This window comes from Magallana gigas, chromosome 4, assembly GCF_963853765.1.
Source record: "Magallana gigas chromosome 4, xbMagGiga1.1, whole genome shotgun sequence".
NCBI lineage: Eukaryota > Metazoa > Mollusca > Bivalvia > Ostreida > Ostreidae > Magallana > Magallana gigas.
In genome coordinates, this window is record NC_088856.1 from 31959416 (window position 1) to 31974731 (window position 15316).

The 15316-nt window shown below is 35.7% G+C and overlaps 2 protein-coding genes across 2 annotated transcripts; both read left to right on the top strand.

Moving 5' to 3' along the window:
* Positions 1-1510: 1510 nt before the first annotated feature.
* LOC105320342 (flavin-containing monooxygenase 5) lies at positions 1511-7373 on the top strand. Its single transcript, XM_011418253.4, has 7 exons — positions 1511-2087; positions 2688-2830; positions 2987-3147; positions 3385-3584; positions 4634-4827; positions 6125-6290; positions 6548-7373. Exons 1-7 carry the CDS (start codon positions 1595-1597, stop codon positions 6805-6807), a joined length of 1617 nt encoding a protein of 538 aa, XP_011416555.3. The 5' UTR covers positions 1511-1594; the 3' UTR covers positions 6808-7373.
* Positions 7374-8969: 1596 nt separating this feature from the next.
* Positions 8970-14612, top strand: LOC105320344 (plasma alpha-L-fucosidase). Its single transcript, XM_066082109.1, has 8 exons — positions 8970-9353; positions 10396-10502; positions 11181-11308; positions 11559-11698; positions 11985-12082; positions 12415-12547; positions 13024-13194; positions 13628-14612. Exons 1-8 carry the CDS (start codon positions 9001-9003, stop codon positions 13878-13880), a joined length of 1383 nt encoding a protein of 460 aa, XP_065938181.1. The 5' UTR covers positions 8970-9000; the 3' UTR covers positions 13881-14612.
* Positions 14613-15316: the final 704 nt, after the last annotated feature.

A 15316-nucleotide genomic window follows, 5' to 3' on the forward strand; every position in this document is an offset into this window, starting at 1 on the left:
TTTCAAAAAAACGTGTGGCTCCTCTGCTTTTTCAAGAGCAGATATAAACGTTTTCGTCTAATCCGCTCCCCATAAACCCTCAGGGAGCGGAATGGACCGAAAACCCTTGGCTAGCGAAGATGATTTGTGTTGTGCATATGCATGGCCTGTCCAGAGGCGGATCCAGCAATTTTGAAAAGGGGGGGGGGGGGTTCCAATTGATGAAAATCAATACGTGCAAAATACATTATTTGTCAATAAACGAGGCCTTTTGAAAGTTTTCCGTGCGTAAATTGAATGAACATTTATCTCATCAATATCTATTTCACATCTATTTTAAAATCAGAGTGCACTGCATTATTGAGCGTTTTGGTTTAGGTAAGGAAGATTTGCATAATTTCCAGCCTTAAAAAACCCAAGTCTCCATCAATGAGAACGTGCGTCTATGCTATGCTTAATAGTAAGAAACACTAAGAAACTGGCCAAAATAATTCAGACTTATTAAGATAAGCTATTATTAAAATGAATTTTTGGTAAAAAAAAAAAAAAAAAAATTATGTCTTTGATGTTTAAATTCTGAACTATTTATTGACTTTGATTTCTATCGGTTGCCTTCTTAAATAAAGGTCTAAATGATAGGATATGACAAAAATGGGGATAGTTTATCTGCTGAATAGATGGAACATGTGAAATACAATTGTGATGTGACCTCTGTATAATGGGTGCGCCATATCACCCGGCACTAGTACAGATGCGATCTTATTCAGGAAAGTTTTGAAAAGTTGTGCATTTTCATAATGGTTTATATATAAACCCCTTACACGGTATTTTGTAACATAATTTCCGATTCTTGGAAACAAAACAAAAAAGGGCTTTCTTTTGTGTTCCATGTGGGTATGAAGGTACATTCCAGAAAAATAGCATAACTTGTATAAAATTAACTATAATCGATTTTTTAAAGAAATAGAGTAGGCAATACATTGTAGATGTTATTAAAAATCTGTGTTTTAGCGACACTGCTTAGTTATTTTTTTTTTAATTTTCCACATGTTTACTCACAGATGTGAGCACCGGATGCTGATGGGGAGTACCTTTTTCGATAAAAAAAAATCGTTAGGGTTTTTCATATAAGAAATACATGTACATGTAAATTACGGTGCGTTGTAAAAAAAAAAAATCGTTAAATTAGCAACTTTAAAAGCATATATTTGAAATTATACAGTATCTATATTATAAATGGAGACAATTGCCTTTAAATAGGCATTACAAGTTTTCAAAAAAAATTATATGTCCCAGAGAAACCCCCGGAACCCCCCCCCCCCCCCCACCCCCTCTGAATCCGCCAATGCTGTCTTACTGCTTATCTTAGCCGTTTTGAACATATATGATTTGAACCTCGGTATGTTTGATACCTTTATCTTTAAGATAATTTTTTTTTTAGGTCATATCAAAATCTCTTCACGTTTTTTAACCTTGAAAAAAGTAATGTTACGTAACATGCATTGCGAACATTAATTTATTTAGCACGCCTGGTAAGTGACATGTGGTGATTTGTGTTGATGTTGGCCGCTAACATTTCACGTTGTTTACGATTAGTGACTACACTACAGTTAGAATGAACGACATGACAATGAGGGTGGCTATAATTGGTGGGGGATGCTGCGGACTTACGGCCATCAAAGCCTGCACTGAGGCGGGACTCCAGCCGGTCTGCTTTGAGAGAACAGACGACATTTGCGGTTTATGGCGGTTTACGGAAGATGTAATCGAAGGGAAAGGGTCAGTGGCCAAGTCCACCATCATCAAAACCAGCAAAGAGATGACGGCCTTCAGTGACTTCCCGCCACCCCCGGAATTTCCGGTTTACATGCACCAAGAGTACGTCTGCACGTACTTCCGGATGTACGCAGACAAGTTTGATCTAAAGAAATACATACGATTTAAGTCCGAAATAGAACGCGTATCCAAAAGTGAGGATTTTGTAGAGACGGGGAGATGGAAACTTAAAATCAAGGACACGACAACAGGGGTTTCTACCGTGGAGACATTTGATGCGGTGGTGGTATGCACCGGTCATCATGCTTACAAGCATTACGCGAAATTTCCAGGTATTGTTATAAGTACATGCATGTATTAAATGATTAAGAAAAAAAGTTATGTCGATAATGGTCATAACTTTTTTTATTAGAGAAGACTGATTTAATATATATTAGTAAAAAAAAAGGTGAAGAATGATTTTCTTCCCCTATCATATGCCTCGTAACAAAAGATATGGCAAACAAAACGAACAAGGTTGGGTTTGATGGTTATCGGAGGGTTTGCAATGGTCATACGCAATTAATTTTTTCAATTATAGTCGATCGATTGGTTGTCCCCTATTGATGTATCTATATCGGAGGGGGCTATATTCTTTATCTTATTCTGTCAGTCACTGTGACCAAATGTCTTTTCCTTGACTTTTTCCGTAGGGGTTTGGTGAATTGATTGGCCGGAAGGGGGCATGTTAATTTTGCTTACCCCAAATACTCTCAAAATGTTTGTTGTATCAGATGTATTTACGTGACCCGCCCCTCCGTCGTCCGTCACTCTATCTTGTGCTCGGTGACATTATTTTATGGAAACAGACACTCTTACTAGATTGCGCAAAAAACTATAAAGTCAGTCACCTTAAATTTTTAAATAGTGATTAATGATGGAATTTTTTTAAGGAATGGAAAAATTCAAAGGAGAAATAGTTCATACCCACGACTACAAATATTCCGCTCCGTACAAAAACAAAAAGGCCATAGTTGTGGGCGTTGGGAATTCCGGAATTGACGCAGCCGTCGATCTAAGTCACGTGACATCTCCCGTGAGTACATGTAATTACAAGTACATAAATATTGCTTTTTAATTGTGTGCGTTTTCGATGGTTTATTGTAAATGTCATATCGTTAACTTTTAAATTAAATAAAACTCGCCCAAAAATTTAATTTTGACTGCAGTATGACACTTCATACATTTTCAGGTGTATTTGAGTACAAGGCGTGGTGCTTGGGTCCAGCGGAATATCGGTCCAAAAGGTGTACCCGGGGACTTCGTCACAACGACCCGCTGGAACAGTTACCTGGAATCTATTCTACCCCAGTCATGGACAGATTCAGCCAACGAGCGAAGAGTAAACCAAAAGTATATATACTGTATACAGTCTTTGAACAATTATCATACATTGATAAATTTATATGCTGTTTTTTGAGTAAAAAAAAAGAAGAAGTCAGCGAAGTACATGGTTATTTGTGTGGGTTTTCTTTGGGGGTTTTTTTTGGGGGGGGGTGCAAAGAGTTTTTTAAAACTAAATATTATCCACCAAGAAATCTGAACTTATATATATTCCATTAGTATAATTTTATGGCATTTTTACGACAGTTTTGACCATACCTTGTATTCGGTAAAACCAAAACACCGGATCTCCGGTCAGCATCCCTCACTGAATGACGACTTGCCCCTCCGCCTGGCCTCGGGCTCCGTCAAGATGAAGCCCAACATCAAGCGCTTTACCGAATCACATGTGGAATTTGATGACGGCAGCATTGTCACCAATGTTGACGTAGTGGTTCTAGCAACAGGTTGGTTACTGGTTAGAACATTCAAAAATATTTAGAACCATTTTAACAAGACCTTGTAACCATCTATTTCTTGCATCAAAACAAGTCAAAAATGACGCTGGTTTCGAGAGAAATATGCACCGATTGCGTGGTCTTAGCTCAAAAGCCATGCAGTCAAATCATGTTGATCTCAAAGAGCCATTGCTGAGTGGCGAGCAATGAAATAGACAAGCCCAAGTGTCATGATGCAAACTTAGACTTGAGTCAGAACTTGTACACTGTCTTAATGTCTCCTAATTGAAAACACTGACAAAATTGAAATGCCATTAAAAGTGTCTCAAGTTGGTATAACGTTATTAATTACAAATTTAAAATTTTCATATCAAAACAATTGAAATTTTGCCTTAAATCTGAAATTGCTTCATGGTCCTGAGGCCAAACCCATGTCACACGGCTGTTTGACACAACTACCCAAAATCCAATTAGCACAGGGGCATCGTGCTCGCTCTACTCTCTACGACATTTATATAAATACGATGCCCCTGTGGTTTTGGAAATGGTTGAAATGGTTTTATTATGCGTAAGAGACCGGTTAATGCATAAAAGAACACTTGCTCATGAATTTCTACAACTTATATAATTATACGGTTACCGTATATATTTCGTTCGAAAATTGTTAATTATGATAGGATTTTTTAACAGTTTATTTGACATTACGTTAGAATTAGGTTAAACGGATAATTAAATCAGTACATCAACTGCATGACATGAACAAAGTTATACAGATCTGTCCTATAGTTTGTCATCAATATAAAAAATAGTTCGGTCGATACTTCGTTGTTTTACGCATCCATTTACTATATATGGTTGATTTAAAGAAAAATGTCAACAATATATAAGTTGGAATATATTAAATGGTTGTTGTCGGAAAAAGGATTCTGAATATCTATTGTTTTTGTGTTTGTTTTTTTTTTTTTGCATTTCCCGAAAGTCCATTTACCAAATGTCAGCGTTTGATTGTTCAAGCGTTACAATCCCCATTTTCCTTACGTTCTGTGTTTTTTTTCCAGGCTATGATTATGGGTATCCATTTATTGACAAAGATGTAGTGGATGTTCAAGAGAATGTTTTGGATTTTTATTTGTACGAGTTTCTGCCCGACTTGGAGAAGCAGACGATGGCGTTCATTGGTTGCATCCAACCTACCGGCGCCATCATGCCTATTGCAGAGTTGCAGTGTAGATATGCTATGCAAGTCTTCAAGGTAAATGAATACAGTCCGTGTGATACGTACAGTACATGTGTATGGTGACTGTCAATAAAAATGTACAACTGTAAATCCATGGTCCGCAGACAATGTGTATCATAAAAACATCCTACATTTTTTCATTTGAATTTTAAAGAGAAAATTTCAACAAAAGTTATATTTTGACTTGATGACAATATACTCGTAATGTTTACGTGAAGGACATATGCAAAAGTTCATAGCGCTGCTGAAGAAAGTTGATTGCGTTGCTAAAGAACTCTTATAGAGTACTGTCCCAAGATAATTATGCCGCATATTTGAACGATTTTTGAAAAAAAAAAAACATACCTGCATGTGATGTGTAATCGATGAAAGGGAAAATTTTTAAGATATCTTCATTGACACATTATCGTTTTTCACTCCAAAAAATAACAAAAACGAAAACCATTCGGAAGTCACTCCCAATACCTCGCACAATTTTTCAACGTTATCATCCGGATACCTTCATCTCTTTTGCAATGAAAATTCCCCGTAGACTTTTTATTTTTAGCAGTGTTTGAAATCTGACAAGCAAGAGGGAGCATTCAAAGAGGATTTTTTTATACTATCATGAACATCGCTTTAACCCAGAGGTATTCATAAATATAGAACAATTTCAGGAAAAAGTGCGGCATAAATATCTTGGGACAGACTATTACATAGGTCTCCTACCGCCAATCCCAATTCTAAAACAAATCTCGTTTTGAGGTAAATAGGCATAAAGATATAAAATTCGATGAAAGATTTTTTGTAGGACATTCGCTATTTGGGTAGTCATTTTGGTCCATTTACGTACTATTAACTTTAACACCTGTTGATAAAAGGAGCGAAAGTCAAACTTTACGTGTAGAGAATCAGTATGAAGCTACATAGGAAGTTTGAAAATAAATGCACTAGCTACATCATAACGGAAAATAAATCTTGAAAACGAAGACGAGGCAGAATAACTGACAGACCGCGATAAAGACTATAAAGCTAAGTTAAGCCACCACCCCCTCCCCACCCACCCCCACCGCCCCCTCTAAAAAACAAAACAAAACATTCGATGTTAGTTCGCGAAAACACCTGATTTAGATTTAATTATTCCAATTACCTAAAAAATTTGATGAGGTGAAAAAAGTCTTATAGTACAGCTAGGAATGTCAACTTTGGTCATATGAGAACAAAAACATGTGAATTTCAACAGAAAATTTTTGAAACTGTCTGTCTGTCTGAAATTGACGTGAATGTAGTTCGCTCTTAATTTGAAACCACTCCGCTAACTGCTTTTTGACAGGGCGAAAAGACACTGCCCTCTCCGGCAAATATGTGGGCGGACATTAAGAGACGGAGGAGTGCCATGAGGGGCAGGTACGTCAACACCCAGCGGCACACCATACAGGTGGACTACATCACGTTCATCGACGAGATGGCCTCCAAAGTGGGATGCAAGCCAAACATACGTAACGTTTAAATCATTCAATCTATCAATGATAAGTAATACGGACTCATGGTTAAATTGTTTTAAAAAAAAAAATCGTAGGTTTGCCTCTCAATTTCTAATAAATTCATAGTATATATTCTTTATAGTTATAATAGCACAATTATCTTACAATGTGGATTTTCGCAGATTCGGGTTTGTTTATTTCTTATAACAGAGCTAAAAATTGGTGGAATTATGTCCAATGGCATGCAACTTTAGGTTAAACTTTCTTTTTAGTCAGGTACCTGGTGACTAATCCTGTGTTTGCGATGAAGCTAATCTTTGGACCATGCACCGCCTATCAATACAGACTGAGGGGACCGAATTCCTGGGAGGGGGCAAAGAAAGCCATAGAAAACCAGTGGGAACGTACGGAGAAAGCCACCATGATCAAAGATCCCCCCGCGGTCGAGAGACAGGGGTGGGGAATGCCTGGTCTGTACACCATGGCCGGGGTCATTCTGCTGGCGGTTCTCATCCGGGTGTTTTACCGGTAGAAGATTCCCCAAGGACTCAAAGATTGTGCCTCGACTACATGTTGAATTCAAGGCTTAATTATTATTAAACAGCAAAGACTGATATGATAATATTTATTGATGTTTATGATTTCCACTCCAGACCATGGCTTAAATCGATGTGATTTCCAGTAGAATTGTTAGAACTTAAGAGACACTTTGTTATCATCTGTGAATAATTTAATTCTGGTTGTATAACTCGACATTTGATTGGATTTAAAAAATTAGTTATTAAACTTTGTATAACCAGGTTTGCAGGTCCCAAGACATGTCACAATGTACCAACGTTAAAAACGTACTAATCCGCTTGACGTTACGTTTTGATTTTGAACAGATTAAATTAAATATTATTTTCAAAAGTAAAACGCACTCAGTTTGTAAATTACAGAAAATTAAATTATAAGGAATGAACTCAATGTCTACCCAAGTTATACTTGGGGTTTTTTATATTCTGCTTCACGAAATATATTTTTAGCGTTCACTGCCACAACCCAGGTTATACTCATATAACTTGGGTAGACATTCAGTCCATTTCGTTAATAATAATTAATGTCATTAGATATGCAATTATATCAGATAGGGTCGATTTGTAAGTTATGAAAACTTGATGTACCCGAGTATTAAAATGTCGTATTTTATGTCGAGTTGATTCAAAACATCAAGACAAAGTTCCTATATATATGTTACAAGAAGCGTTAGACTAAGTACTTGCATGTAATTTTATTTTTGACTACATGTGCAAATTCTGGGCTTTGCTTTACGATTTAATTAAATTACCAAAACAAACAAAAAACTATCGGTAATCGTATTGCTTTAATGATTTATTAGTATGTTGTGAGAGAACATGTTTGATACCGAGATCGTATTCAGTCAGGGCCTCAAGATAGTCAGACGGAATTTAATCAAAGCTTTCGGACATTGTGCACGATGAGATGCAATGCAAGCGGTCGTTTTGGTAAACCCGTCGACATTGCATGTACTGTAAAAAAAAAATAATACTATTCTTATATGCATCCATATGTGAAGTTTCTTTTTTCTTTTTTTTTTTTTTAGTTCAAATCGATCATATTAATGAGTGAATATAGCCATATTATATTTAATAATTAATCTCAGCGAGATTCGTCAAGACCGAAAAAAATTGACGGACGTCTTTCTTCATATATGTGGTAGTGTTGATTTTGCGTGTGTTTGTTTATTAAATCAAAAGATCAATATGTGTGTTTAAATAAAATAAAATATGTGTTCATGTTCATGTTGTTTTCATCAAATCATCATTTCATTCTATATTCATCTTCTTCTATTGCATGTTACTATTAATAACTAAACGACCTGACCGACGAGACAGTGTATGTAAAAATATCAACGCATTTGATTGGCCTAGCCACTTTGGCGGGTCGTGCATTTTATAAAAACCAGTTAACAGGTTCTGAGAGTGACCAGACCAGTTACGACTCAGGGCGTAGGCAGAGCATATTTTAGCCACTTACGTACATATAAATAGTTACATACATAACGCACAGTAAGTAGTTTTTATCTCCTACTAATATTTCCTCTTTTGAATGAATGAATATTTTTATAGTCTGCCAGACGTATATATTAATTTAGTATTATGATAATTTTACTTTATAAATAATGAAAACGTAATGTTTACTTGTAACGCTGTATTCTATCCTCTAATATTTATGTTGATTATTGTAGGGCTGATCCCATATATAATATAGTCCTGGAGTCAGGCAATAAAGTGAGATAACCCACAACCGGACTTGTTTTCCTTAATAAAACACCGGCTACATATATATCTTCTTTCGGACGTCAAAAATTTTCAGATTCGACGAATCTCGCTGAGATTATAGCCATATCCTTTTGAAGAACTGGATTTCAATTGACTGAAAACATAAAGACAAAATTAATGTGGATCTACTATCATGATAATATGACGGCGATTTATATTTGTCAGCGTGCACCCTATACGTGTAGGCCTAATTTATCTTCCATGAAAGTGAAATAAAGCTTCTCTGGAGAATACATTTAAATTTCAAGTCTAATTAATTCAAATTATGTTTTATGAATTTGCAAGGAACGTATATAATTTTAAATCTCTGCCAATATTGCATACTAACGATTTAAAAAATTCCGGCTCGGCGCATGTTGTACTAACACTTTTACCAACACCCCATGATGGCGACTGTCAACAGTAATGATTATTTAAGTACCATTTTAATCAGCATTTGCATCACCTGTGCGTTATGTTACGAACCAAACTGGAATTCCCTAGACACAAGAAAAAACCCCGAGTGGTATGATGAGGGTAAGATCGGGATTTTCCTCCACTGGGGTGTGTACAGCGTCCCTGGAAACATGGTCTGGTTCTGGTATTACTGGAAAGGACAGAAACTGCCCGAATTTGTTCAGTTCATGAAGGATCATTATCCGCCAAATTTCCAGTATGCAGACTTCGCTCCGCAATTCCGTGCTGAGTTCTTTGATGCTGATGAATGGGCAAAAATCTTTAAAGATGCTGGGGCAAGGTAATTACGGAATAGATTGTAGTAAAATGACACAAAACAAAATAAAAACACTGTAATTTATACTAAGGCCAGAGACATAAATAACATATTATTTATGTCTCTGCTAAGACGTGACAGGCTTAAAACCAGTTCTTGCAGAGATATCGTGGTTGATATATAAGGGGGGGTCCAAGGCATATTTTGGTAATTTTTATTTTTACTATGTAACTTTAAGAAATTTGATTTCCCAGGGGTCGGGGGGGGGGGGGTCCAGACTTCCCTTGATCTCCACTCTAGACTCACACATGGAAAGAGCACCAATGTACCATGCAGTTGAATTCTGATACAGTTGAATGGATATCGCAAACTGAATTAAAAATCCAATCATTTGGCATGTGTAGTTTTTAACCCTTATAAATTTACCTCTTTTCTGAAATTCTTGATTTGATATCCTGATAGTTTTAACTAAACATTAATAAAAACTTTTTTTTGATCAATGTAAAATACAAATGATGCTCTTAAGTTTGACAAATACTGTCCAGGCAACATAGAATACTAGCTGGTAAATAGTTGAAGCCCTGTCATAGTACATACAGTACGCATACTGACCAGACACAATTTAACGTAACACCAGAGCAGGCGTCTGCTCTGGGTTAGGTTGGATCTACTCTGCATATGCCTCGGTTTGCTTTGATGTCCACCATATCAAAACCAAAGCAGACCCTGAACAGAAAAAGAAAGCAGGCCCCAGGTTTTGTTAGAATCTGCTTCCTGTTAGACTGGTCGGTACTTCTTTTTCCTATCCTGAACTGTACTTGGGACCTGATAAAGCTAGCACAAACTTCATACAATTTTTGACCTCTCAGTGAATTTTAAATTGTGCCTTTCTGAATTCTGACTGATTAAGCCAGCTAATAAAAAACATTATACTAGGGTAACCTAACTAAGCTGTCTCTGTTCTTGTTAAACTTTTGTCTCTTGTTGGGATAGAGATGAATTTTGTGAGTTACTTTTGTTAATGTAGACATGCATGCGCAGTGTTGTTTTTGTTATTTTGATACAGGTACGTTGTTCTGACCACTAAACACCATGAAGGATTCACCTTGTGGCCCTCCAAATATTCATATAACTGGAATGCTATGAGTGTTGGGCCTAAAAGAGACCTTGTTGGTAATATTATTTCTTTTTTTTTTTTAAATTTGATTGACATTAGCAAATATGTTAATGGATATCTGTCCTTTGTGTAGAAGGGATTACCCACTGCAATTCAATTTCAAAATATTGGGATATTTTTACAGTGTAAGAGTACTAGCTGTAAACCAAGGAACATTATATATAAATATCTGTGAGATTCTGGAAGGACACATGAGATTCTGTATTTGTGGGAGGCTGGAGGGCTTGTGGATTGTGCATTGATAGATTAATAATATCTTTCTTGCCATATATTTAACATTAATCTGTAAATGATCTACGTATTTAATGTAAACCATCTTTTATTAAGGACGTGTTAAAAAAGTTACCAAGTTTCTTGTAACCTGGTTGTCACAAATACTCGATCCTTACTGTGAACCAGTTTTCTGTCATATCAATTGATCAGCTTAGGATTGTCTACATATTTGCACAGCCATGAAGAGTAGTCATCACAAACCATTTTATCAGTGGTAAATCATCAAATAAAGTTGTTGTAAATACAAATTGTTTTAGACTTACTACAGTCTACATTAAATTTCTTTCCCTTGAATTATTAGCAAAATGGGAGAAAAGGTTAGAAATGGTTGAAAGATATTGTTCATATGCATAAGATTTGTGTAAACTCATTTTTAATGTAAATTTCTCTTGCTCTGACAGGTGAATTCTCTAATGCAATAAAGAAGTCTGGCTTACACCTTGGTCTGTACCACTCCTTGTTTGAATGGTTCAACCCTCTGTACATAAAAGATAAAGCAAACAACTTCAACACCCAAGACTTTGTCACGGTCAGTATAATATACAGCGCCTGCCAGTTTACTAAGTTGGAAGGGTTTTCATACATTAGTTTTGGTCATGTAGGAATCTGAGTTCAAATATTTACAAATTGTAGTTAAATGTGTCAAAATATTTCAATTGGCATTTGCAGGCCAAGATCCATTGGGATTTTCAGACTAATAGTAAATTCATATGGTAATTAAAGTATTTGATCAGAAATTGACCATGATTGACATAAACTGACGTGTCATGTCCCCTCAGACTAAGACCATGCCTGAGCTGTATGAGCTGGTGAACACCTACCACCCTGACTATGTGTGGTCAGATGGAGTTCCCTCGGACAGCGGAAACAGTTCCTACTGGAATGCCCCAGAATTTGTTGCCTGGCTGTACAATGAAAGGTAGAATACTTTATATCTTTTGATAGTGTACATCAAAGAATGTTATTTCAAAAGGATTTGATGATCCTTGATGAGATTGAGAGATTTGGTTGATTTAACAATTACCGGTATATCAGATATCTAAAATGAAATAGCAGGTCTACATGTATTTTGAGCTGTTTTAATGTTCAACTTGACACATGTATCTACAGATAAAAAGGAATGCAGAAAATTTGACTCAGAACAGATATATATTTTTAGGGGACACCTGTTGATAGTTGTATATGCTTTATACTTTTCCTTGTAGTCCAGTGAAACAGAGAGTAGTGACCAATGATCGGTGGGGGATTGACACAATGTGTAAACATGGCGGCGTGTTGACGTGTACAGACAGATACAACCCTGGTAATGTCTGCAGTGGTGAACAAGTGTTGTTTAACAGTCTTTCTGTGCATATTTTGTTTGTCTGATTTACGAGGAATTTCATAGCATCATCGATTGTCATTGTTGACATGGAATGAATCTTTTAAGATCTTGACGTAATGTAAATTTTGAATAATCATTCCTTCTATTTATTAACTATATACTTATACATACATGCCTTACAAAATGTGTTGAACAACTAATGTAAAATATTAGATTAAGAAAATAGAATAGAATAAAAGAATTAGAATATTAAAATGATATTCATGGAAGTGTTTGATGTCTGCTTTAAATATGATAGCTGTGTTCTTTAGGAAAGTTAAAGAAGAGAAAATGGGAGAATGCTTTTACAATAGACAAAAAGAGCTGGGGTTTCCGAAGGAATGCCGTCCTGTCCGACTTCATGACAATGGAGGAAATACTCTATCAGGTTATCACTACAGTCAGGTAAATAAAAAATACTTTATAGTGTTAAGAAAAATGTGATGGCAAGCAACTATCCAAAGTTGTCAATTGATATTTAAAACATCAATTCAGTAAAACATACAAACTTGATTCTAATGGGTAACCAAGATTTCTACGTTCATATGTGCAATGTATTCAAAATTCTTGATCTTGTCATATTTTTTCAGAATTTTGTCAATTAGTAAATACTGTAAATTCCGTATATTACGGGAGTACTTAATTCCGCGATCCCTTGGTTTCGGACCAAAAGCGAGAATATGAAATCGCGATCACGGAATTTCCATCGTTATTTCTTATAGTTTTTAACTCTTAGAAAATAATAGCGAGATTTAAAAATCCACCAAGGGTGCCTCTCGCAATTTAATGCAGATATTAATTCCTCGCGGTTAATTAGGAATATACAGTAAGTTTTTGTAACAAACTATGTTTTAAATTCTAGCTATTCAATTCTGTTTTAGTTGTGGAGGAAATGCTTTGATTGATGCTGGCCCAACACCATATGGCACAATTCCACCCATATTTCAAGAGAGACTGAAGCAGTTAGGGAGCTGGCTGAGAGTGAATGGTGAGGGGATATACAGAACCGTGCCCTGGGTACATCAGAATGACACTGTCAATCCACATGTGTGGTAAGTCTCTCTCTCTCTCTCTCTCTCTCTCTCTCTCTCAACAATTAACATTTTGTGCTGACCCAAATCTTCCCTTTCATGAATCCAAATGTACCATTAAGATTTGGGGATATATAGTTCATCTACTTGTCCATTTATCTGTAAGCATGCTCTTATATCTAAAACTATGTGCATCACACTTTCATGTCTAGTCCAAAAATTTTAAAAGAAATAAAAAACATTAGAGGCTCACACATAAATTAAATGTTATGATAACCTAGGTAGGTGGTGACCCTGATCTAAGGTCATTGACCAAGGTTAGGGTGACATCATCACTTTGGCATTTCTTCTAAAGAGGCCTATTATGTTGTCTTGAACAGATCTAGTTCATTTTTGAATGCATATGAAATCTAATTTGTGTTATCTCAAATGAATTTTGTAAATTTTGTTTCAGGTACACAGTGTCCAAGTATTCCTCTGTACTGGTGTATGCATTTTTGCTGGAGTGGCCAGACAATAACATTGTAAAGCTGGGAGCTCCTGAGCCTTCCAATAAAACTGTTGTATATTTAGTGGGTTATCCTGACCCCATTCCATGGAAGGCTGGACCTAATGGGGGAATACAACTAACCATTCCAAACATTCCTCTCCCTCAGATGCCCTGCATGTGGGCTTGGGCTTTTAGATTGATTGATCTCAGCAATTAGGATCATCCAAATAACAGACCAAATTTTGCATAATATACATGAATTTTTTTTTCTTAGTGGAGACAGTGGAGACACGTCATCACAAGCCAGAGTTACGACTTTCAAAGTGATATATTTTTATATACAGCTTACAATTATACATATCTGTAGCCTGTCATTGCTGATGGATACACTTAATTGGATTGAAGTATTTTACACCTCTTCCTAATTACATCAAGCTCAAATGGTCATGCATCAGCCGTTAACTTTAAGTCCCATGTGTTCAAAGTAGTTAATTTTCATTGTGTTGTACTATTCAAATTGATTTTGTCACATGACTTTTCTGTCTGCTGTATGACTGTTATATATACTCATGCATTTTTATATGCGTGTGGTTTTTTTTATACTAGAGATTGGACCTTGAATCTCATGATGTTATTCATTCAGTGGAAGTTTCATGAATCCTGTACATAGACAATTTGCTTCTGTGAATTGATCAGTTTTCTTGGTATTCTTTGTAGATATTTATTTAAGATGTTGAACATCTATGCAATTGATTCTGAATTTGAAGTGAAATTATGATGCACAAACACAATCCCATGTTCTCTGCAAGTTTTGCTATTGTTACTATTTTTGTTTTATATTTGAACAAAAATTGCAATCATGTGACATGTGTACATGTAAATGATGTCTTACTCTATGCACTGAACTATTGTGTATTGTTTGTGTTTGTCCCCATTTATCATGAATGAACGAAGGAAACATTTTAAGATATAAATAAAATAGAGAAAAATCTCAATGGCATTATATGATTTTTAAAACAGGATACAGCAAGACTTAACCAAAAGTGTGATGAATTTCAAAAACATGCAACATCGACCTAGATTTCTAGAAATCAAACAATTTAAAATTTCAGATATAAATTTTCATCAACTTTACAGATCTCTATGAATCAAACAATTTAAAATTTTCTATACAAAGGACTATGTGCGGTTTTATGCATTTTTTGCCCCCAAAATTAAAGTTTTATAAAGCGTATTAAAAATAAGGGTGAAGATAGTTAGAATCATATTAAAAATAAGGGTGCAAAAGGTTATCACCACAGTGACGTCATAATGTAGAAATGACGTCTTGAAGACTGCCTAATTTTGATAAAGTGATGTTTTGAAGCAAAATATGGGTGTTTTCCGATGGTTTTTAGACTGGGAAACATTGAGCGCAGGCTTGCTCAAGTACCATCTTTTAGTATAATGTGTATAATTATCAGAAGAATAACATATGTTAAAATCTTACTTGAGCAGACCTGCGCTCTATACATCCGAATGCAAAATATAAAGCAAAAATGAGAATATTTTCATCCGTTTGCAAAGCGGGAATAAGGTCATAAAGTTGACGTCATAGATAAATTGCCCATGAGCAATGGTGGTTAAAATCAAGATTCAAGTAATAGGCGCCCA